This window comes from Desmodus rotundus, chromosome 4, assembly GCF_022682495.2.
Source record: "Desmodus rotundus isolate HL8 chromosome 4, HLdesRot8A.1, whole genome shotgun sequence".
Lineage (NCBI taxonomy): Eukaryota > Metazoa > Chordata > Mammalia > Chiroptera > Phyllostomidae > Desmodus > Desmodus rotundus.
Window position 1 is genome coordinate 109,805,536 of NC_071390.1, and position 24,215 is coordinate 109,829,750.

Here is a 24,215-nt window from a genome sequence, read left to right on the forward strand (position 1 = left end):
AATCACATTACTTTAGCTTCGTTTCTACTTTTTCCCATTTGGCTAGTTCTCTTTTCATCCCTTTTTAGCTTCCAGTGGTTCTGAAGATGATAATGACTGCTCTGCATTTATTCATGAAGGTCCATCTGAACACACACATGCCAAACTGCAGGGAGAGGTGTTCTAGTAAGAGGTCTGGGTTAGCCAATACTAGCAAACGCAGCGTGAGGAGGGATGGTCTGAGGACCACAGAAATTTGGACAGGAAACAAAGAGTCTGAGACCTCAAGGCTAAATCTTGTTAGCATCTGGGGCCAGGTGTCCAAGGATGAAAATTCATTCTTTTAAGAATCTATAAACACATGCTAAGAAAAAGGGTGCTAACTGTACTAACAGCACTGTGCATTTTATTATGGTTGGAATTCTAACACAAGAAACTTCTTCAAAAGGTATGTGATAATTTTATTTATATTTTTAATACTAACATTCCGAACACTTCTAAAATATACCTTAGCTATGGTTCATTTTAAATTTTAATTAGAAGCAAAGCTTGAAGAAGGAAGAAAGTAAACCTTGCAACCCAATGGCCTGATTATCTGGGGCCTCTGGAGTAGAAGTGAGGAAGGGAGAGCAGGTCGTCCTAAGCCAGTTCCCAGGTGAAGCATATGTGTCTCAGAGTGACTAACAGAGTCACCGAGTAGGAACCTGGACTTCTCATTTCCAAAGGCTGGTTTCATAATGACCCACAGGGCGGCAACTCAGAGTGGTACCGTTGTGTAACTTGGAGCAATCTCATTGGGTACAAATAAAAAGGAGCCTAAGACTTCCAAGCAGGCAAGCTATAAATGCCCCAGTGGGAAATGCACATTGTGAGATCCCCTAGATCTTGGCTCTTGCAGTCAACCTGTAATACGTGTTGGAGGAATTCCAACAGACATAAGCCATGAAGCCCTGGGTTTCTTTTTCATGTCAAATTTCTAGCAAGAAATTTTGTCCAGAGCCTGTTTTCTTTATTCTTTTGCTACTTTAATTCCAGAAATGCAAATCTACTGGGGACCAGCTGATGCCCCTGGGACAGAAGGAAACAAAATGGTTAGAAGCAGTCTTAAGTAATTTCTTTTTGTCTTTGATTTTGGCTCTCTTGGTGTGTCCTCTGTACCTCCCCCCTTCCCTTTCTTCCTCTTTTTCTCTCTAAATATATAGGAATCAAAACGTGCCCAGGAGACGTATTATTTGCCAGGGTAGAGCTGTCTTTGATATAAGCCACAGAAACCCAGTTCTGTGCTAGACACACACTGCCCGGTCTCTCACAGCCAGGGTGCAGAGTACTCAGAGAGGTTCTTTCTCACTCTAACTTAAAAGAGAGTTATTTAACATTTCTCTCATTTATCTTAACCAGTTCTACGGGTGCAGTCTGTGTAAGTCAAAATAATTAAAACCTCTCTTTTGAAAAATAAAGGGAATTGTTAAATTTAAAAAATACAACTACATAATATAACAAATGACTCCATCTCTCCCAAGGATGTGACAAGGATCCCTGCCTGCATGAATACAAAAACTCTAACCTCGTTTTGTGTTTATCCAGTAGGACTGACCATGGTCAGTCAACAAAGAAAGGGTGTCAGAATAAGTTACACAGTGATTTCTGTTAGCATGAAATTAACTCTGGATGAGAGCATCCTCCCTGCAGGCCGGTGAGGCAGCACTACCAAAACTGGGACTGTCCCAGAAAATCTAGGGCAGCAACTCTAGTTTTCAAGAAATTCAGGGCAGAAATTCTATCCTCTGTTTGTGTGCATTAAAATGTAAAATTGGCTTATCTTCCTGCATTGTGAATTCTTCCTCCATTACTGATTTCAAGATGACTTAAAAAAAAACCCAACTGGTTCCAAGTCCACTTCTATTACTTAAGGAAAGTTTCTGACAGTTTTTTTTTTTTTTTTTTAAGAAAGAAAGGCAAGTCATATAACATGAAAACAAGCCTCTCCACTCCCACTGCACTCCTCCAGTACAGTTCTGTTAATGAAAAGGATGAAAGCGTTCTTTACAAAACTTTCACATTTTAAAGAAGAATAAAGTTTATAAGATTATCAACTCCCTTTAGACTAGCAGCATTCACACTGTTTTCTCACTGAATATGTCAAACAACTCTGAGATGGGTATTATTGCTATTAAAAGGATAAAAACATCGAGGCGCATTCTCTAAGCTAGCTTGTGATAATAAATTTATAAGTCTCCTGACTCTCCAGGGCCTGCTCTCATTCTACCAAAGCACAGACGAATCTTCTAGACTCCAGGCTGTCCTCCTGCCAAATTCTGAAACAAGTAAAATTAGGCTTTGGTGTCTTGTCTTCTGTGCCTCTCCCTGTTGATTCCTGGCCACCTCATCTCATTCTCCAGAAACTTTTCCATAGTACAGAAATGGGAAGAGATTAGAACAAACTTCGATGTTTTTAATGAATTCTTGAAGACTGACATAAAGGCTTTACAAGTGAAAGAAGCAACTCACATTCTGTCACAGGCTAAGCTCAGTGGAGGTGGAGAGAAGGATCGAATTACGGAAGGCGAACAGCTGTCCAGGCTGGTCCCCCACATCCCCCTAACTGACCCCCTAACCAACCAACAAGAACATGAAATGGTAACAGCATCAGAACCACCACAGAAGCTGCTTTTTTGAAATTTAAAGTTATTAACCTTCCCAGAGGAGCCCTGAATTTAATCTTTGTTCAATCCAGAAAGCTCTGGGTGTGAAGCACTGGGAGCTCCGCAGTTGCGCCAGGACCTCCGAGCACAATTCAAGAAAAAAGGAAGTTTTGTTTCTCAAGCCTGTGGCACATAGTGAGAGTCCACACAAGCCACTTCCCACTTCTAGTCTCCTCTGGCTGAGGAGGTGCCAAAGAGAGGTAAAACGGGATCAACGAGGCAATAATTAGGTTGGAGGGTCCATTTCACCGTCCAATTTCAAATGCCAAATGATTTTATTCTAATCACCTAGCACAGACTCTTCAGTGTTCCTTTCTGTAAAACCAGGTGAGCGATGCCTTACCAGCTGAGCTTAGACAGAGGTAACTAGCATTCATCAGGGTAAGTTTTTTCAGGGTGCTATGATCCTGGGTTATAACTTGATTAAAACTAAAATATCAAAAGAGTGATGATGATCCAAACCACAGAATTTCCCTACCCTTTGGAGGTTCTGAGCTTGGTCTCACCGACCATAACCTAGACCGGCCACCTCTTCCACTGTTCATTCACGATCTCTAACTCCTCGACCCTTCTTTCTTCTTCGGAGCATGAGCTACCTTCTGTCTTTACCAGCTTCCCTACCGTAGACCTCAGAGAACATTCTAATGCATTCGATACCCTTCCTGACCTTCTACCACAGCTGTCTTTTCATCTCCTACCCAGGTACCTGATGTCTGTGTCTCTGCTCACCCACCGAGGGACGATCACAGAGCCACAACTGTTAGGGCCTACTCTACATCGACACAACCTAAGAGTAAGTGGGCCCATCCTGCTCTTCAATAATCTTTCAATTCTTCCCCCATCAGATTTTCCAAAGCTATCGTTTTAAACCTTTTCCATTCTTCTTAACTCTGACGCCACCTGACCTTCTCAGAAATGTACCATCTACTGAGAAGACTGAAGGCATCTGTACTGAGTGTCTATTTCCCCCCATTAGACTGAAACTTGCTCTGTGTCACTTCCCCTAACTGCCCTGCTGTCTCAAACGGAGGATCTTTCCGCCCTCTCATGTGTGCTCTTCAGCCCCCCCCACCCCCGCAGCTCTTTAAGGACCCTGATTCCTATCATCCTCCCACTTTCACTGTTGCCTTTAACTCTACCTTCTTACATTTGTGTAAGAAACAAGCTATACCTAAGCTCTCTTTCCTTCACGGTCAGACTGCCAGAAAGGGTCCTCTCCACCCACAGGCCTGTGTTTAAACCCAGCAATCCTCTCCCAACCCTGACCTCCCCAGTTCTGAAACACTCCCATGCCCTCCCAAACACCAAGTCCAATGGCTCTTCTTGGCTCTTCGGGGCACCTAGACTCAACACAATCAAAATTGAATAAAAGAAAAACAAAACTGAACTGCACATTCGTCCTTCCCCGTTCCCACCGTCACTGACTGCCTTCCCATTTTCCCCAGCGAAGCCAAAAGCTCTTGGTCATCACTGCCTTAATTTAGCTATCAAGTGTTCCTCCTTCCACCACGGTCACGCCTGTACCACTCAGTCCCTCCCTCCCCGCTGCCCTGACCGACCTCGTCCCTGTGTAACTCCGGTACTTCAGACGGCACACTGCACTAGTCTCCCAGCCTCCTTCCCTCTTCGCAGACCCTTACTTGTCTAGCAAACAAAATTCAAATATTGTAGCCTGAGAATTAAGGCCCTCTAAAAACAGGAGTGAGCCTATCTTTCCAGACACCGTGACCTTCCCCTCTTCCATTTCGTCTCACGTACTTCACGTTACCTCTGAACTCCGGGGGCGTTCATGGCTCCCAGAAGTCACCTGCACTTTCTTACCTCCATGTGTCGGTCAGGCCAGTCCATCCACATGTAATGTTTAACACTGGTTTTACTTATTGAAATCCTATGTTTTAAAAGACTTGGTAGAGATGCCATCTTTTCCTATCTTGCTAGCTACAAGTTACTCATTCCTCCTCTGAACTTCCACAGTTCACATAAGCTCATCTCTTTCTTCCTCTTCTTTCATGTTCTTTTAGACTACAGTTAATTGTGTACTGGTCTCATTATCCCTACTAGACTTCAAGTTCTTGAGAACAGTGGTGATGACAATAATTGTAACAATAACCACCACCACCACCGGCTCCTACCTTGTTCCAGCTCTGTGGAAACAGACTGCTGCATTTCAGCAACCCTATGAGGACTGTCTCCACGTTCGGATGTGATTAAATACTGTGCCCAAGGCCATCACCCAGGAGCAGCAGGGCCAGGAGATGAAGTAGGCTTGTCTGACTTCAAAAGCCATGCTCTTGACCACTGTGTGGTGTTTCTCATCATCCATGTACTTGACTGATCATGGAATAACACATCCCCTCCATAAGTTCTAGTAGTTGACTTAGCCGGGTTCCCCAGACTTGCGAGCCTGCACAGTTAACACATACTTTTATAGGGAGAAGAAACAGATAATCTAGGCTCTAACTCTTAAAGGATGATTTAAAAAATGGAACAAAGTTTTTATGCCTCAAGCCTAAGCAGATCATCAAGGTGCAAAGTGAGAGAAAAATCTGACTGCCTGGATTTGGTAACACCTTGACCTGGTCTCTGTGCCTGGAATCATTGACGTCAGCAAGGCAATGAATCAAGGCCACTCCAGAAGCCTTACACACATGATCTACACCACACTTACAGAGCGCCTTCACAATTCTAATTTCTGAGGCTCTGACGTCAGCAGTGGGAAGACATGGTGATTGTATTCTGCTGGTAGAGTCAGCACCAACATAAATGTGGGGTCCTATGTTACACATGAACAGGCAAATGACACAGGACATACATAGGTATTGGTGTAAAGAACAATAGTAGTTGTTGCTCTCTGAATATAAGCGGCTAAGGGCTCTAATCCTTTGAGAGGAATGTCATTATACAGCTCAAATCCCATCACAACAAATACCGTTACAACAGAGATGTCTGTATGACAAAAACCCTTTCAAGCTTTGGCGGACAGCCCATGTACTTCAAGTAATATTTGATGTGAGACTTGGAGTTCACAGTAATGGGAATTGACCTATATTTCCAAAGGTGAGATTTGAATGATTTCATCTGTAACTTCTATCCCATGATACTGTGAGTTGGAGTGATGTACAGCCTAAACCCAGGAGTATAAAAACTAAACACAAAGAACAAATCAACCCTGCTCTTCTAAAAGGGCAAAATTCCTTCTTTCCATCTGGGGAACACTTAGATAAAGGAGAAGGCTGGTTTGTGGCCTCGCCTTATGGAGAGGAAAGATGGTGTAGCTCAGGAAGACAGATGGACTTCGCTCAAATGTCTTTTCTACTCTGCCTCTTCCTAGCTGGGTAAACTGGGCTACATTTCTTAACTTGTTCTGAGCCTCATTTGCAAAGTGTGACTAATACCACCTACTTTCAGGATTTCAGTAAGAACTAGACAACATATGTAAAACTCCTAACATAGGACTTGGTACAGAGCGCGGGCTCAAAAAGCCCACATCAGGCTCCCCTTTTGCTCCAAGACTGTGGGTTTATGCAAACTATTTTAATAAAGTTAGTTATAAAACCAAGTGAGGTTAACGAAATGTGTAGTCTCAGAAATACTCTGATGAAGAGACTGCTCAGAGGAGTACCAGAAGGAAGAAAGAGAAAACGGTAGAACTGGGCCATGCACAAACAAGTACTCAGTTGATGGGGAGAAAGGTCTTTTTGGCTAAAGACAGACACGTGGAATCCGGAGACAGAACGCAGGTAACCAGGCATCGTAACAATAAATGAGCTTTGACCATTCTATCAGAGGTGATTTTGAAAAGTGCTGAATAAGCTGAAATTCGGAGGCACACTCTCCTGGTCCAGAATGACCTGTGGCGGCTGCTCTGGAGCACTAGTTTACTGCCTCTGGCCCAGTTTCCTGCGGGTGTCTGTCTACGTGGCGGGAGGGCCCTCACTTGCCAAGTTCAGTCCCAGGCAGTCTTCCCTCAGTAGGATCCTGGAGAAGTCTAGTATTAAAAAACAAATTCTAGTCATCTCCCTTTGGGAAACATGTAGGAAAATAGGGTAGGAATACAACTCATAAAGGTTCTTTTAACGTTGCCTTAATTTTTGATCCTCCTGTTTTAGCTCTCTAATTTCCTATTTCTCAAGTTAGGGAAAACTAAGTTTGTGTGACAAAATTTTATGGATGTCCTTTTGGAAACACTCTTGGTGTTATAGGATTCTGTTCTGAGATAGAAAATGAGAGCCTTATGAACAAAATCTGAAGGTGTGTCTGTTTACACCTTTATAAAATAAGTACTAGGCTTTTACATTTCTTCAAAGGTTCTAAAAAGTCCTATCAGACCCCTGCAACTAGTACAGGGAACGAGAGATGGCCCGTTTCTCAAAGTCACAGAACACCAGTGTCTTAATGATTACTGAGTCCTATCCCTTCACCTTGACAGTAAGAGGCTCAGAGAAAAGTGTGTGCTGGTGTTCATGGGCTCAACAATGAGCTTGCAGGAGCCCTTATGAGAGGCTGCACAGAAATCAAATAACAGGCCAAAGAGATATATGAAGATAGAGAGAAGAAGGAAGTGTGGACTCCAGAAAGACCAAGAGACCAAGAATGGAGAAAGAACAAAATTACCAAAACAAGGTTAAAATATCAGCAGAGACCAACCAAGTGGCAGCAGAGGAAATATTTTAAATTCAGTCTGCACAGAGCTTGCAAAGGATGACTCCAACACAAAGAAGCTTCGGTGTGGTACAGAGGTTTCTGACTTGACTCTGTTTTAATAACTGTACTCCCACCCCCCAACATCACCCTCATCTTAAAATGGAGGCAGTTAAAAACCACCAGATTGGCACACGTGAAGCTTACCACTGGTTAGGGCGTAAACCACAAGCATTCTGAAGGTGTGCTAACTATTTCAGGCCACTAGGGTGTTACTTCCTGCCGCCAAACGCATTTAAGGATGCCCATCTGGACCCCACAAATTGGTGTCCCTCCTAAAAGTGTACCCTTTATTCCTCAGACCAGTGGTATCACACTAACTGTTTGTGAGGCATTTCAGGATCGCCACAGGCTATGGAAAAGTGAAATGCAATGGTAATTACAAGAGCAATAATGGGGAGGTAGGGGTAGAAAGAGTTACTCCTGAAATGCAAGGCTGAGAAACACTATTCCTTTGAGAGGAAGCCACTCCACGGCCAGAAGAGGAGCCTGCACTGCCTAGAAAGTGACCTCCGAGAGCAATCACGCGCCTGGACAGAGGCCGGCCGCGCCCCCTCCCTCCGCTCCTCCCTTCCTGCGTCCCAGGCCAGCTGGATCCACCTGCCCCGGAGGCAGGAGTGGGGCGGGGGCGCGGGGAGGAGCCGGGCTGGCCACGGGGCACAGGGGCAGCAGATGGCTCCCACTCGCAGTTCTCCCTCCCGTGATGCCCACGACGCCCAGGAAGGCCCACAACCCCCAGTCACCCCCAACCGCGCACACCCCGCTGACTGTACCTTTACTCTGGGGAGGGTTCTGACTCCGGTCCCGGAGGACGTTGATCTGGTAGACGGCTCCGTAAGGCTCAAAAAGTTCTTTCAGCTCCTTTTCCGACCAAGACCGGGGGATCTGCCCGACAAACATCTTAATGGCATCTGGGTCTGGTTGGTCTGAGTGATCCAAAGCGCCGTTCATCTTGTTGGCTGTGCCGTTACTGTCAAAAAGGGAACCGGGAGCCAGAGTTAGGGCTGCACGGTCAGGGACAGGAAGAAAAAAATAGGGGGGTGGGGGCAGGCTGAGGCGGAAGGAGGAAGACGAGGAGCTGGGGCAAAGTGCCTAATGAGTCGTAGAAATTTGATGAACTAAAACAAAGCACAGGCACCATTAGGTTGCTCCTCGGTGGCAGCGGCAGCAGGCTCTCACTGCAAGCTGCTGCTGTTCAGCACCTCGCCTGAGCCCCGGGCAGCGCCCCGCCGGCTGTCACCCGGGGCGTGGACATCTTGAAACCCGGCTCAGGAGGCAGCTGCAAGTTAAGTGCAGGTCTCCTTCTGCAAGGCTGCCATCAATGCATCCGCAGCCTTATCAGCCTCACACTGGCTCTCGTGTGGAAAGAAAGGCAGGGCTGGATTTCTGCTGGATTTTCCCCCTTCTCCTCCCCCTTTTGGAGATTTTTGGGAGGAGAAGAGAGGTGATAATGATAAAGTCACATGAAAAGAAAATGAAACACTTGGCAGTCCGTCAGATGACTAATGCAAGATGCTGATGATGAATTTGCAGAGTGCGCGAGGCGTCCATGTGTGCATCAAATTAGTACGTTGTTGCTGCTCAGAATGGAAAGTGCTCCAGCAATGCGGCTGGGTGCAGCCGATTGGCTGCCTACGCTGGAGAAAAGGGCCAGGGCGGGGAGGGGGCTCCCGTTTAAAAAGCACATTGTTTATGGGACCCAGGCACAAAGGGTTTAATTCAGAAAGGCAAAGGCGATCTCAGAATTGCCTGCTTTGTGCCGGAAAAAAAAAATGCAACCCCAGAAAGTTGAGTTCCCGCTAAAGGACACTGAATATTTCAAATCTTTCACACTCCATAAAGCTCTCTGTATGTCTGACTTCCAGATGTTGCACTTGAGTTCTAAACAATCACACGTTTGGAAGAGAAAAGAGAAAGTCTGCCTTTTCTTCTCCTAGCTTCAGTAAATATTTGGGGATGATACAAAGAACATGAACATAATCCCTGACATATCAATCTTCCTTAAGCTTTCCAAAGCCCCCATTTGGAAGAGAGAAGGCTTGCTTAGAGCCTGCAATTCCAGTCATCGTCATGAAATATGATGATGACGGTGTTCATTTTTTTTACTTGGATTTCCCCCCTTTGACCTTCAGGTAAATAATAAAGCAAAACCACACGCCCTCTTTGTCTTCCACCCTCTGAATGCCTCCTAAACCCACCTACTCTGCCCAGTGACACGGCTGAATGTCCTGAGCAGCTTTCATTTGCAGTACCGTGCTCTTAGTTTAGCCTCGCAGCCTATGAAAGTAAAATGCGCTTAAACAAGTGCAACCCTGGCAGACAGAGTATCTACAGAGCCATGTCCATGACCATCCTCCAGCCCCCAGCCCAAGAGGCGGAGAAGTCAAAAAGGGCCCTACATACACTAAAACTTCACTGCAAGTGGCAGATGTCATTTCACTCTAGTCTTGGGGTAGTAATAAGAAGGCATTCAAAATGATGGCAAATACTCTTCACCAGGACCTGGCTTTATTTTTTACTTTTGATCTCCCTACTTTACTGTTTTATTTATTTTTTATCCTTGAGATAAACAAACTCTAACTTGAAGTAATTTCAGAGCTTTCTCTAATCAACCTTATTGTTACATAAAATGTTCTGCTAAATAAAATATTGAGCACAAAATCTCCTTGCAACAATTTGGGTGTAATGTAATGCTTGTTTATATTAGAGATCAATGGTTATTGTGCACCTCCTTTTTGAATCATCCTTTACGAATTCAATAAACACTTTAACCCCATGGAGCTAACTTTGGTGGGGTGGAGGTGACAGAGCCCTACAGGGAGCAGAAAGTAGTGTTCACAGCTCGTTGAGAGCTTAGAGTGGGGCAAGACTTATTTCTGGGACAGGAAGGACTTGTGGTTAGAGCTGTTGACAATCGGCTAGAATGAAAAGAGGAAGACACCGCCACTCCTCTCAGCTAACAGAGAACGGAAGTTCAGAAATTGGGGCTGCTCCATCTTGTTTGTACAGAGAAGTTAGTACAGCGGAGGAGCTAGATGAGAGTATACAGTACTAACGTCTAAAGCTAGAATTCTAGAGCAAGCATTCCTTAATGTCTCTCCAAATGAGGGGCCATTTTTACTTGCTCAAAAAATACACTCACCGAGGTGCATAAAAGAGGGGAGACTGAGAAGACGACATCCCTTACACCTTTGGTCTTTGTATGCTGGTGAACCCATACTTATAATCCCTCTCCCATCAGCCATATTTCAGCAACAGCTGGAGGCCTCTTACCATCCTAAGGCAGTGGAGTGTGGGAGCTCAGGGCATGTGCTCTGAGTCCTGGCACCCCACCTAACTGTGACACTTGGGCCTCAGATTCTTCATCTGTCAAATGGGAAAAGAGGCTCCATCTCCTGCAGTCCTGTGCTTTAGCATAGGACGTGGCCCAGAATGAGTGTCTAGGAAGCGCTAGCTGTTTCTACTTTCAATCTCTCTGCAGTTGTGATGCACTTGAAATGAGTGGCCATCACACATCTACTTTTCAATCCAACTTTCTCATAGTACAGATGCAAACACAAGTCATATCCTAGCTGATGATAATAATATGTAACTTTTAATGAGCATTTACAAGCCAGGTATTGTGCTAGGTGCTTTACATACATTATTTCTAATCCTTATAGCAATCCTAGAGAAAGTATTATTTTCCAGATGCAAACATGTGAGAAATAAGTTCCTTTCCTAAAATTACCAGTTTATAAATTATAGAAGTAGAATTCAAACCTAAGCCCAATAGGATCCAAAGCATAAAATATTTCTAATCTATCATGTGGCCAAATACTGCATTGAGTCTGCCTTGGACTGAGAGTATAAAGATCATGGCAAATCTATGAGAAGACAAGGCCAAAAGCAAGACCTACTGGGCCTCTGGAATCCCAATGCCAAATAAAAGGTACCAACACAAGAAACACACACACCTGTCCTCTTTCTATCTGTGGGAAGTGCTGAACTTAAGAGTCTGTTAAGAACTACACTCCACATTTTCTCAAAGATTACAGAAGTGTCTCCATCTCCACAGATTCCCTTCCTTTCCATTCCCATAGTCCCTTAAATGAGTGCCTCTCACCCACATCCCTTCCTAACTACTAGCATTTTGGAAACAATCATCCCAAAGATTCACATCAAATTTGCATAACAATCCCTTCCTTAAGCAAATCCAAGGACTCCTAGTGGTTATACAAATCTACAACAACAGCACATCCTGGGCAAGGAAAGCTGCTGTGCTGGGCAGGCGGCCCCACTGCACCCACGACCCCCAGACGCTGCTGAGTCCCTTGCCCCCATGGTACTGCAACTGCCTGGTTAACCTCTTTCTACTGTGCACAAGCTTCTCCTGCTTTGGACTCACAACCTTCTGCCTGGCAGAGGTTCATTTCTTGCAGAGACTTACTGACTTTTGTCCTCACGGGGCTGTCAGCACTGACACTTCCAAATAATCCAGAAATTGTGTGTCCAACAGTTATAAACCTTTGGGGGTACTTCCCAGAGGCCATGGAGAATACCCATGTGCTCTTCGCAAGAGTAATTATGGGAACAGATACACTAAATTTGAGTAAGACTCTTATTAAGATCTATTTACTAGAATCTGGTATCAGGCTTCGAAAAGCAGACTGGCTCGCTTCTCTGCACTTCCCAGACATCCTAGGCACCCGCTGCAGTGCAGGAATTAACTCACATTCAAACACTATTATTGAGGGCCTACCCTTTTCTAAAAACCTTTTGCCAGGTGTTTGACATCCCATATCATGATGACTCCAGGAAGCTGAAATGATTATCCCCGTTTTGGAAATAAAGTAATCGAGAGTCATGAAGGTAAAGCGACTTTTCCTGTGTCACAAGGGGTGCCTGCAGAACCTGGGCACAGTGAGCTATAAAGTCCAACTATCCCTGCTTAATATTCCATGGCTCCTCTAGGGTGATGTTTCCTGCGGACTCAGTGGCCACTTGCAGGCCTTGGATACAAGCACATCTCTGCTGGCACCAATCCAACAAACTACAAGGTCCGGAGTGCCAATTCTGCTTTCGCTCTTGGCAAAGAGCCAACTCTAAGGCTCCTCCCGGACAGATGCCATATGGAAGCAGACCAGCGGGCATTGGTGGTATCAGTCTCAGAGCCAAAAGGGAAATACAATGGCGTTAGGTGAAAAAATGAGAGTGCTGACATTTTGCTTTCAGCGCAGGCACTGACCTACTTCCCTACTCCACTTCGGAGCGAGGAGAAGCAGGTCAGCGGAAGATATGCAAAATCCTTGGAGGTTCCTCTAAGCAGTAAAATACTAAAATTATAATAATTGATTGAAGTGCATCATCATCATTATTATTATTATTAATTCCAGGACAACAAGCTTTTATAAGGCCCAGAAAATTGCAAGGTTTCTTTTGGAGAATGGAAACAAAAGAATTGATATTTTTCTTCTTTCCTTTGTTCCTTAGACAGCAACCTTCTGCATTTTACCTCCTTTATTTACATAAAAGGAAGAATAACAAACTTACAAAAGGGGTATGAGAAATGCCAACTGGCTGTAAATAATTATATTAATGTTGAGAAAAAGATGTAAAATGCCACCTTCAGGAGATATACAAACCCAAAACCAACACAAAAAGATGCCTTGGCCTGGAAAAATTCTGTATAAAGATAGCTAACCTCCCTGGTACTTAATAATCTTATTATCCCCATACATTTAATCCTTTTTTTCTTTTGTCCTGCGGAACATCCTGCATCAGTCCTGTCCAACTCCACGATGATGGAAATACTGCGTAACCTGTACAATCGGTATGGTGGCCACTATTTACATGCAGCTACTAAAGACTTGAAATGTGGCTAGTCCAACTGAGAAATTGAAATTTTTTTTTCTTTCACTTTAAATTTAAATAGTTCTAAATGCAAATATACTTTCAGAAAGAAACTGATTAGAGTTGAGATTCACTAAACCATTATTCTGTCAGAAGGTTCTTTTGGAAAAACAGGACTAAGGAGCCAGGAGGCTCCAGGTGCACCACAGCATGGCAGTGGGGCAGTGGGTTAGCGGGCCTGGGTTCCAGTTGTGGCTCCACAGTGAATTAATGTGGGATCCCTGGCAAATCGTGTAACTACCCTGTACCTCAGTTTCCTTACTTGTAAAACAAAGAGCAAAACAGTTTCCATGTGGCTCTTAAATTCTGTAATTCTACAGTTATGGTACGTACCCAGATGATGATACATAGGAAAGATAATTTATATAACATGACCAGCTGCCTGCAACCTTGGGGCAATTCCCTGTCTCTGTCCAATTTAGTCCCCAGGCCTCACAAGTGACTACAGCATAGGCCAGGGAGCTGACGAGGTGTCACCTACGCTGTAAGAGCTGCCTGCAGGCTCAGACAGCCACTGAGAGGCTGGTGGCCTAGGGTAGCTGCCAGAGCATCATTTCTCTCAATTTGTGCTAATTCTTCCTAATATCCCAACTGCAGTCCCATCATTTCAGTCAGCCGACAGGCCACTCTTTCAAAGGGCCCAGGAACTGTTTTTTAATATCACTTGTACTTAAATAACAGCACAAAAAGAAACAGGCTTTGTTTGGTGTTCACAGGAAAATGTCTAAGACTGACCTGAACGAGGGAAAAGCAGCAAGAATCTGGTGACAAGCCTGGCACCTTCTGATGGGCAACAGAATGGGCACGGAATCCAGCATTATGAACCATCTCGTACGTTGTCCATGCTGTTGTTATTACTTAAGAACAGAATTCTCCCCTTGACCGCCCGGCAGTGTGGCACCTGGGTACAGCATCAGCTCCTTCCCACACCACGGAGAATACACCAGAGACTTGGATAAGGCCCTGATCGGGAGCCTCTACCCCCTGCTCTAAGCTCACCACAGACTCTCATTTAGACAAAGCAATCGGCCATCACCCAAACTCACGCTCTGGGAATTGTGTCTCCCTTTGAAACGCACCATTTCAGTGTCACCACGACGAAAGCCTCCGTCTTCTATGATGCCTTTCAACAGAGCACTTTTGTCACCGACTGACGCAGCGACGTGCTAACTGTAGTGGGATCCTGGGTTGCTGAGTGACTCTGGTAAACTCAACAAAACTCTGGATGTGTTTCCTCCCCGAGGAGATGATCAAACCAATGACAGTCGTGTATTCACCTGGAAGGCACTGTTACCATTTATCAGGTGTAGCCAAGGCACTGTGAGTCACAGCCACAGCAATGCAGACCAGGGCCCCAAACCTCTGAGGTGGGACACCTGTGGATCTGCTGAATTCACAGGTGATTCACTGAATCAGGTGCTACCCCAAGGCAGCGGCTTTTCAACCTTTCTCATCTTGTGGCACAAATAAACTAATTGTTAAAATTCTGTGGCACACCAAAAAATAGATTGTTGATCTCACACAAAAAAATAGATATAGTTATGATTCATTCACAATGGACAGCTATTGCTGTGTTGGCTGTTGTTACTTTTATATTTGACAGTCTAAGGGAAAAGAGGTCAGTGCCCCTGACTATTAAATAGTCAGGTAGTGCATGTTTTAAAAATTCTTGTGGCACATGGGTTGAAAATCACTGCCCTATCTGCAGGAAGCAAAGTCTTTCTCCAAATACTCATACTGTAAATAAATTAGTTTGTGCTCCTCTGAAGAAAAGGTTCAAGTTTCCTGTAAGTTCACTTACATGCAATATGCTCATCCCTATGCTTTGCCAAATTTTTTTTTAAAAGATTTGATTTCTTTTTAGTGAGAGGGGAAGGGAGGAAGAAAGAGAGGGAGAAAAAACATTGATGTGCAAGAGAAACATTGATCAGTTGCCTTTTACACGCCCCCAACAGGGGACCCAGCCCGCAACCCAGGCTTGTGCCCTGACCAGGAATTGAACCAGAGACCTCTTGGTTTGCAGGCTGGTGCTCAATCCACTTAGCCACACTCAACAGGGTTGCTTTGCCAAAATTTGAATAAAATTTTATTAAGAATGTATAGGACATCAGTTTCATTCATGGACAACTGTGACGGGCACTCTGGTGGGTTGCTGGAGTTAACGTTAGACTGTATTTGCTTGGAGGTCTAAAAGCTATACAGGTGCTACTCAACTTAAGATGGGGCTACATTCTGATAAACCCATCCTAGGTTGAAAATCTCATTAAGATGAAAAAGCACTTAATATACCTAACCTAGTGAACAGCACAGCTTAGCCTAGCCTAACTTAACGGTGCCCAGAACACTTGTACTAGCTACTGTTGGGCAAAACAGCTAAGGCAAAGCTTACTTTATAATAAAGTGTTGAATATCTCAAGTAATTTATTATGCAGATTGCTTTCGCGCCACCCTGAAGATGAAAGATCTGAAGTTGAACCATCGTGAGTCAGGGGACATCCATACAGTTGTCTATGAGGGTGAAATGCAACGCTATTCCTGCAGAAAAGGCTGCAAAACACAGGGCTTCGGGCTCACCAAGCAAAAAGGAACCCTTATTACCTTTCCTCTACTTGACTGCTAGTAAAAGGCAGAAAGCTGGAAACCCTGCAAAAAGAAGTGAATTTGGAAGCATCCAGGGGGCACCTAAAGTCTGAACCCACAATCACCCTCGCTGTGAAGGCAGTGAGGGATTGGCCCTGGACAGGCAAGGGAACTCATTGCCTTGGGTGATTTATCAGAAACAGTTCAGTGGACTTCAGAGCAGAGCAGAAGGCATTTGCACAGGGACAACTTTTAGAAATGGCAACAGGGAAATAAGAATCACACAGAAGATTTTATATCGGGCTTAACATTCTGCAAGTGCTCTAGGAGCTCACATCAATTAATCCTCTCCCCACGGCTGAGGTCAGGATTACTGCTCCCACTTTATCGATGGCAAAAGGAGGGGAGAGAGGGAGCCACGTGGCTCTGGGTGGACACCCCCTCAGGTTTAGCGAAAAGCCACCGAAGTCACCTGTTTGCTCGGGCAAGTACTTGTAAATGGCCCTCTGGATGACGGAGAAGACACTAGTTTGCCCCCCTCCATCAAACAGTTAACTGAAATGTGAGTCATCATGAAATACAGACAAACGTGGGAGGAAACGCAATACTGGTCTGAACTTCCCAAACTGAACATGGATTTTTACCAAAAATGTCTCCCATATTCCTGTTCTAGCAGCAAATGATGAAAATGAGGGGTGCATACTTTCGGTCACAAACAACACAGGCACGGTGCTTGGTACGCTGTATCTGGGTTTTAGCATCTCCGCTTCTCAAAGCAAATAGCTCCCACTTTCAACTCTGTCTAAAATAAAACAGGACTTATTTATGCAACAGAAAGCAACCGGAGAGGATTCACAACACTCTCCACTCACTGAAGAAATACAGGTGGTAAAAGTGGATTTCAAACCCATCTAAGGTTTATTCTCACACACAGTCATTTTCTTGAATTGGGATTACAGTTATTGAAGACTTGCTTTATGCCAGGTATGGTGCTAGGTTTGAAGGAGAGAGTTGAAAAGTATCTAATTTATGCCCTTAAGCCACTCAGCCAATGAGAAGAGACAAACACATGCACAACATAAAACCCAAATACAAAATGATGTGGCCGGAACAAAGCGATATATACGGGGCCTCCGGTAAGCCAACAAGTGACTAATTTGGCTGCAGGGACTGGCACTCAGCATTGTAGACCACACTTCATCCCTGTGGTCAAATTTTTAAATGGAATCTGAAAAAATTCAAAGGCAAAGGATGATAAGCTGTACTGTTTCACAGAGTTGGCAAGGATGGAAAGAAAACTGAGTTAAAAAATAGGCTGTGACAAGGGTGCAGAGACTTGAGAGGAAGCAGGGGCCACCCCTATCCCACGAGCAAGCATTTGAGATGGGGACCTGAGCAACACCAGAGAGAATGCCAGCACAGACCCACAGCTGGACCATCTTCACACACACTGCTGGCCCTCCCACTGGGGGGCACAGCCCAGCCTCCCCCCCACTTGCTGGCAGTGCCATGAACTGGGACCCCAGTGCCACCCTTAAAGTCCCATCCATCTCTGCCTCTCCACTGTGCCGTTCATTCGCTACCACTTGTATGAAGTTCACTCCCCTGGTCATACCCGTGCAACCCTCCAATCTGATCTTTTACTCAGTCTCCTTGTAGCTGGATGCCTTGAACTCAGTCTCATTGTATCTTCAACACAGTTTCTGAACGAATAGATTTAATATGGTGAGAAGTCTTAACATTTGTAAAAATTAAATCACACATTACGCAATTTGTCACATTGTAAAGGACCATGTTATTCCATCCAGTGCTGTTCCATTGAATTTGAGGGTCAATACACCTATTGCCAATGAGTTACGTGCCTATTTGTCTCTAATGCCCTCTGGGTCCCCTTTTTCTGGCCCAGTCGCTGCCTTAATTTTCACTATCCTGATGATAAAACCATCACAGAACTGTTCAATGAGCTCCTTCTCCTACTTTGAACCAAAGGACAAAGACTTTACTGACCTTTGTGCTTGCCTGGCATTCAGAACTCTATCTACTCTTCTGTTAAATATTGATTATCTGTCCATTCATTATTCATTTCATCATTTATCAATGGCAGAATTTAATCTCAGGCTGGTCTCTCTTCAACCTTCTTTTTGGCCAGCCTTCCTCTGTCATAAATGATGTGTAATCAAGGAATACAACTTAAATTGAATACTGGCCAAAGGAATGCAGCCAGTAGTGTAAGATTTGATACAAATGTGTGGGAGATTAGTAATGTCACTGCTTCTTCCAATGATCTGGAAAATCAAAAGCTGACAGTAAATAGGAACTAATTACTTTATATTAATAACCATAGTTTAGGTCATAAAACAGAATCCATTTGTGAAGAGATACCGTATTTTTCGGACTATAAGACACACCCCCTGCATTTGGGAGGAAATGGGGGTGCATCTTATAGTCCGAATGTAGCTCACTTATAATCCAAAGCTATAGTCCTACCTGGCTCACTGGGGGGGGGGGACGGGGGGCGGCGGTGGAGCAGGGTTTTTTTCCCCCTATTTTCCTCCTCTAAAACCTAGGTGTGTCTTATGGTCCGGTGCGTCTTACAGTCCGAAAAATACGGTATGTGATTCTGTAGACTAACCTATTTATTTGTTCAGATATTTTATTTTTTTCCTGATAACGCCTTCGAGGTCACGTGTTTGTGAAATGCCAACACAACAAAGTTAAGAAATACAGGAGCCCAGAACAGTCAGAATGTGTGACAGAAAGTTCCTGCTCTCATGTTACGCCCTTTAAACCCTTTGGGGAGCTTCTCAATCCCTTCCACAAAGATTTCTTATTTTATATTGGTTTCTGAGTCTTCGCTATCTGCATTTCATAGGCACAGGAGATTAGAAGCAGCACACAGGGCGGCTTGCAACAGGTGGCCCACGGAGTGACGGCCGACGTACACGAGCTTCGGAATGGGTCAGCAGTGAAAGCCCACTTAGAGCTGGGCCAGCTTACGTTCTCCAGAACCTCCCGTGGACAGCAGCATAGCAGAATAATTAATATGCATAACATGGATCTTAGCTCATCTAACGGGTCACATCGTGTTCAATACAATCTGTTTAAGGAGGCAGAGAAATATATAACTTATTATTAAGAAGAATTCCTTTAAAATGAAACAATAAAGAGAGCTGGTGCCTTAAAGCAGTGGTCCCCAACCTTTCTGGTCCTGGGGACCAGGGCGGGGGTGGGCGTCAGGAGGGGGAGCTCAGGCAGGAATGTGAGCCAAACTTCCCCACTGACCTCCTGCTGTGCAGCCCTGTTCCTAATCCTAAGAGGCCATGGACTGGTACAGTCCGCAGCCTGGGGGTTGGGGACCCCAAGCCTTAAAGGATGAGCTTTAGTCTCTACTGCAGGCTTAGCTAATAAGCCTGTCTCATTCCCCAGGGGGCTCCAGGTATCTCATATTTTACTTTCTTGTTCATTGCAACAGTCCTGTGAGTATCACGAGTCAAGATTTGTGTAGCATCTAACTTGTCGTCATTAAATGCAGCAACCAAGACTCTTTTTGCCAAGACTCTTCAGCTCTTTGGGAGTTAACTTTTGCTATCTAAGTATCCTGCTTCATATTTACCTCCTGATATTATTGTTCTTGCTGTTGTTTGGCTAGAAGAAGTGAGGGAGGTGGGTGGGGACCTATGCAGAAATGAGTGTTACCTTGGACATTGTTTTTCTAAAGTAAATTATGCTTGTTCACTGATCAAGAAGTAAACTTTAATTCTTTCTCTTCAAGACATAACGAAGGATAAGACTTGAGGCTGGTGCAGCTCAGTGGATGGAGCACAGGCCTGCGAACCAAAGGGTCGCCAGTTCGATTTCCAGTCAGGGCACATGCCTGGGTTGTGGGCCAGGTCCCCAGTAGGGGGTGTGTGAGAAGCAACTACACACTGATGTTTCTCTTCCTCTCTTTCTCCTTCCCCTCCCCTCTAAAAATGGATAAAATCTAAAAAAAAAAAAAAGATAAGATTTGAGGCTTAAAAATTGAAAATGAAAGGCCCATAATAGATGACTAATTGTGAATTTCCTAGAATCTTTCTGTCCTTTTCTGTCCTGACATAAAAAGGCAATGAGATGTTCTACTATGATTGTACTAAATTCCTAGATAGCAATCCAAAACATTTGCCTCTCTGATAGCCTGCTTAAAGAAATTCGCAAAAGAATGAAAAGGAAAAACTGCCAAAACTGTCTTACTTGGAGTAAGTAGACTGACTCCAAGAAGACTTCTAGAATTCTATGCATGTCAGCTCATTGTGTTTGGTTCCCTATGATACAAACATACGTTTGTCATGCTACAAACATACGTTTGGCATTGTACAAAACTATGTACCGAAAGGCAAAGTCCAAGTGACATTCTACTTTGCTAATTTTTAAATCTCTAAATCACATTTTAAGATGGAATCCATACCAAACACCACATTTTGATTAAAAATTCTATAGGACCCCTCTCTCTCTCAGAATGCCATAAATTTCATTTAGCATCTTAAATCACCAATTAAAATAGGCTTTGACATATCATTTGCTTATTTCTTACAAAATACCCCATCAGATCTAACCCCCTAAACAAATAAGACTAAAAATAGGATTATGTGCTAAATTATAATGGCTGTTATTCTAAGAGGCTGAATATCATTATATCAAAATTCCCCATAGCTGACTTTTTTAAAAGCCATTTCTTCATTTTTTGACACTACATCTGGCACAATGAATACAGATTTGTTTATATATCTGTCTAACTGCCTTTCCCAAACATAGCCAGATGGAGTCTTTCAAAATCAAATTAATTTCAGATTAATTCACTCTGGACCCACTCCAGTTTCATGACTCTCTGCTTTGAGGCACCAACCAAACTGATGTGAAGTCGAGAACTTAGAAGAGCACAGGTTCCTCCATATCACGGGCGGGGGGGAAAGGGTACGGGTGTGGGGGTGCTCCGCCGGCCCAGAGAGAAACGCACCAGGCAACACCAACCACCAGGTTAAGGTCGGATCAACACTTCACAGTGTCAAAATCATCCAGGAGGAATTTCCTTTGGGATCCATCCAAACAGAATCACGGTTAATTTTACATCCAATATTCATAAAGCCTTGAGATGATTCCAGTAGAAATGATCGACCTAATTACTAACATCAGAACCAACGATGTTATGGTAAACTTGCCATATACACAGAGTCAGGCACCACACGTGACGCGAAAGTTAATTCTAAGCACCCGAAGTGCACATTTCTCTATCTCTGGCTGTAGCTACTGAAGGAACTATAAACAAATGTAATCAGGCTTTGCATGCTGTCAATCTCAGTGGATGCCTTTATTATCATACTTGTTTCACTTGCAATTTGGGTTTCCATGGAGACACAACAGTCAGCTCTAGAAAATTATAAGATAAATGTCAGGCAGTGATAACGGTGTTAATGAAGCTTCAGTGACGAGCAGCTCTGTGCTTCAAATAATCAGCTTATTTCTATTAGCATATGTATATCCTGTCAAAAAACCTGGAAGAGAGTATTAAAAATTAAATACCTTTCTATTTATATTTAAGAGAGGGAAGAGACCCCTCTAGAGTGGCTTAAATTTGGTGGGTCAACCTGACCAAGAAAAGCAAAATCACCGCTTTCTTGGGGAAATTAGGCACCAGTCGTGGCTCTCAACAACGCTGTAGCAGACTTCCAGACATGCCTCACTTTACCCAGGAATCGAAAGAATTTTTCCTCTTAATGTGGTTGAAGTAATCTCTCTTGTTTCTGGAAGCTAAGAGCTTAACTCATTAAGTCTGGGCTTCAGAGAAATAACTGCTACAGCCAGGATACCTGGACTGCTGAACGCCCCCTCCTCCGCCCCCTCTGTGACGCTGGCTAACTGTAATTCGATGGCTAGAATCCAGAATCCAGAACCACCCTTGACTGGTCCACAGCTAAATATATGCCACTGAAGTTTTGCCAATACTTTCAGGTGGAAAAAAAAAAAAACCCTGACAAGTACAGCTGTATGTAAGTTTCATGCATTTTGAACATACAGGTTGAGACTGTGGAAATGTGAACTACAGTACAGTCGAAGGTAAGACCCTACAAAAAGAATGGGAAGAAACAAGTTTCATTCGGAAAAGATGCCTTTGAAAGAGAAAAAAAAAAAAGAGAGAGATTTTATGTAGAACATAAATCTTCAAGAACATCCTTCAGGACCCTGAACAGTTAAAAAAGTGACAATTCTACAAGTCAAAGTCTCTCCAGAAATATACAGGGAAGGCCTGTACTATGTACTTGTCCTGCATAGTGAATGCTCTTACCTCGCCATAGCGCCCATTATTATTTCATTCATCGCATATTTTTCCCTTCATTCATTAAAAAGCTGTGTATCGAGTGCAAGCAGGGCACTGTCACTGCCCTTACATTTCCCACTGTTTAGTAGCTTGTCCAACCAGATATCCGGGGTCTCGAACAAGGTATCATTATGTTATTTTTTTTTTTTTCAGTCCGAAGTCTGGTACATACTGAAGTGACTACATGACTAGGTTTTCCTGGGGTCAGACAACTCCCTTTGTTATAGCTCTGCATCAGGAACAGTCGGCTGCTCAAATCCTCCTCCACCTGCCTTGTTTTTCAATTGCTGTAACAAAACCGCCATAGGCTGGGTGGCTTATAAACAGCAAAAATTTGCTTCTCACAGTTCTAGAAGCAGGAAGTCCAAGATCAAGGCACCAGCAAACTGGTGTCTGGTGAGAGCCTGTTTCCTGGTTTATAAACAGCCATCTTCTCCCCAGTGTTCACAACATGGCAGGGGGCGAGGGCGGGGACCCTCTGGGGCCTCCTTTATGAGGGCGCTAATCCCATTACGAGAGTTCCATTCTGGGACCTGATCACCTCCCAAATAGTAATACCTTGGGTGTTAGGTTTCAATGTGAATTGTGGGGGAGACACGAACATTCAGTCTATCATAGCATACTTGTTACCACTCTTGACTCCTTTCCCCCCTGTTCCACTCTTCAGGAGGGAAAATAATGGGGTCCAACCCCAGGTCTGGGATGTAACTAGGCCACGGTGCTAGGGTAGGAACTTCCAGTGTTGCTTCAAAGAAGTTAACTAACACAAGTTCTTATTTCCCCATAAGCATTTCTTTTTCTCTTTGGAATGCTTCCCTTGTAACTCCGTATGGCTGGTGCAAAAAGTAGGAGGGCTGCCTACCCCTCTGAGGGGTAGGGGCCTGGCCCCAGCTTGCACATGGAACATGGCAGGGTGAGGTCCAGGAGGCACGGGAAAACAAATGGATTCAGCCGGATGCTCTGCTCTGGAGGAGAAAGGCTACACTGCTTTTCCTGAGAGGCCTTCCCTATATTCTTTCCTTCTAGTATGAATTCACCATGAAGATGTGCAGACCCAAGGATTTGGGTTAGGGTTTGGCTAGAAGAAACAGCCCCAGGCCTCTCCTTTCAGTTTCAGGCTTAGCTCACAGGCACAAAGTACTTTTGGTTCCACTCGGGCCAAGAGGCAGGGGTTCCACACCATGGCTGGTGGCCATACACAGTGGCCCCATGCATACATTACTGTACGTCTGTAGGAATGCGAAAGCTGATGGAAAACTCCAGAGTTCAAAATCCTATTCAGCTGATTCAAATGCAAGGAAGTAATATATCCTTACCTCTAGGCAAAATAAAACAACACTACACAAATCAGAGACTCTCAACAACAGCAGCAGCCTATGATATCCTCATGTACACTCATGCTCCGGGTATCATTTCTTGTTTTCCCACCCACAGAAAGATATGAAAGGAAGAACAATGCAAAAGCACACAGAACCCAAGGCATCAGCAATATGCTTCTTTAATAGGACCTGCATGGTCATCTGGACCCAGGGAATATACAAGAACAGTCATGAGGTTTAAATTTAATAACCCAACTTGGACTACCAGACCCAAGGTTGAAAACTTTTCAGTTGTAAATCAAAGCTGAACACTATGTTACTAAAAACTGGGTGAGTAAACATCTGTGGTCATGGAAACGAAGAAACAGTATGCCTTTGTCTCACCAGTGAAATATCCTCATCTTTTAGAAACTTTCTTTTGATTAGTACTCCTCACTTCTGGTTCCTCTGAAAACTTTTTACGATTTCAGATCTCTCTTGAAAGGTGATGGGGAGTCGAAACTGAAAAAACCACCTGCAATTATTATTGTTGGTATTTTTAAATTATTGAAATAATTACTGTTATCCTTAATAACAATAACACAAAGCATATTACGACAGTTCTTCAATTTTAAAATGACAGCTCCAAACTGGGGCAACCAAAATTACAATCATAATTTTCCGGAATTGACAATATTTGCTAAATAGACT

General features: G+C 44.0%; 1 protein-coding gene across 10 annotated transcripts in view; it reads right to left on the bottom strand.

Annotated features, from left to right (window-relative positions):
• CELF2 (CUGBP Elav-like family member 2) overlaps positions 1-24,215 on the bottom strand; it is a 499,109-nt gene that overhangs the window by 143,075 nt on the left and 331,819 nt on the right. For 7 of the 10 annotated variants that reach the window (XM_045186434.3, XM_045186435.3, XM_045186444.3 and 4 more), the window contains one exon: positions 8,156-8,352. In XM_045186434.3, the coding sequence (XP_045042369.1) occupies positions 8,156-8,352 (197 nt within the window). Of the gene's footprint in view, positions 1-8,155; positions 8,353-8,520; positions 8,750-24,215 lie in introns of those variants that run through there. The other 3 variants (XM_045186453.3, XM_071221274.1, XM_071221275.1) reach the window with 2 other exon arrangements.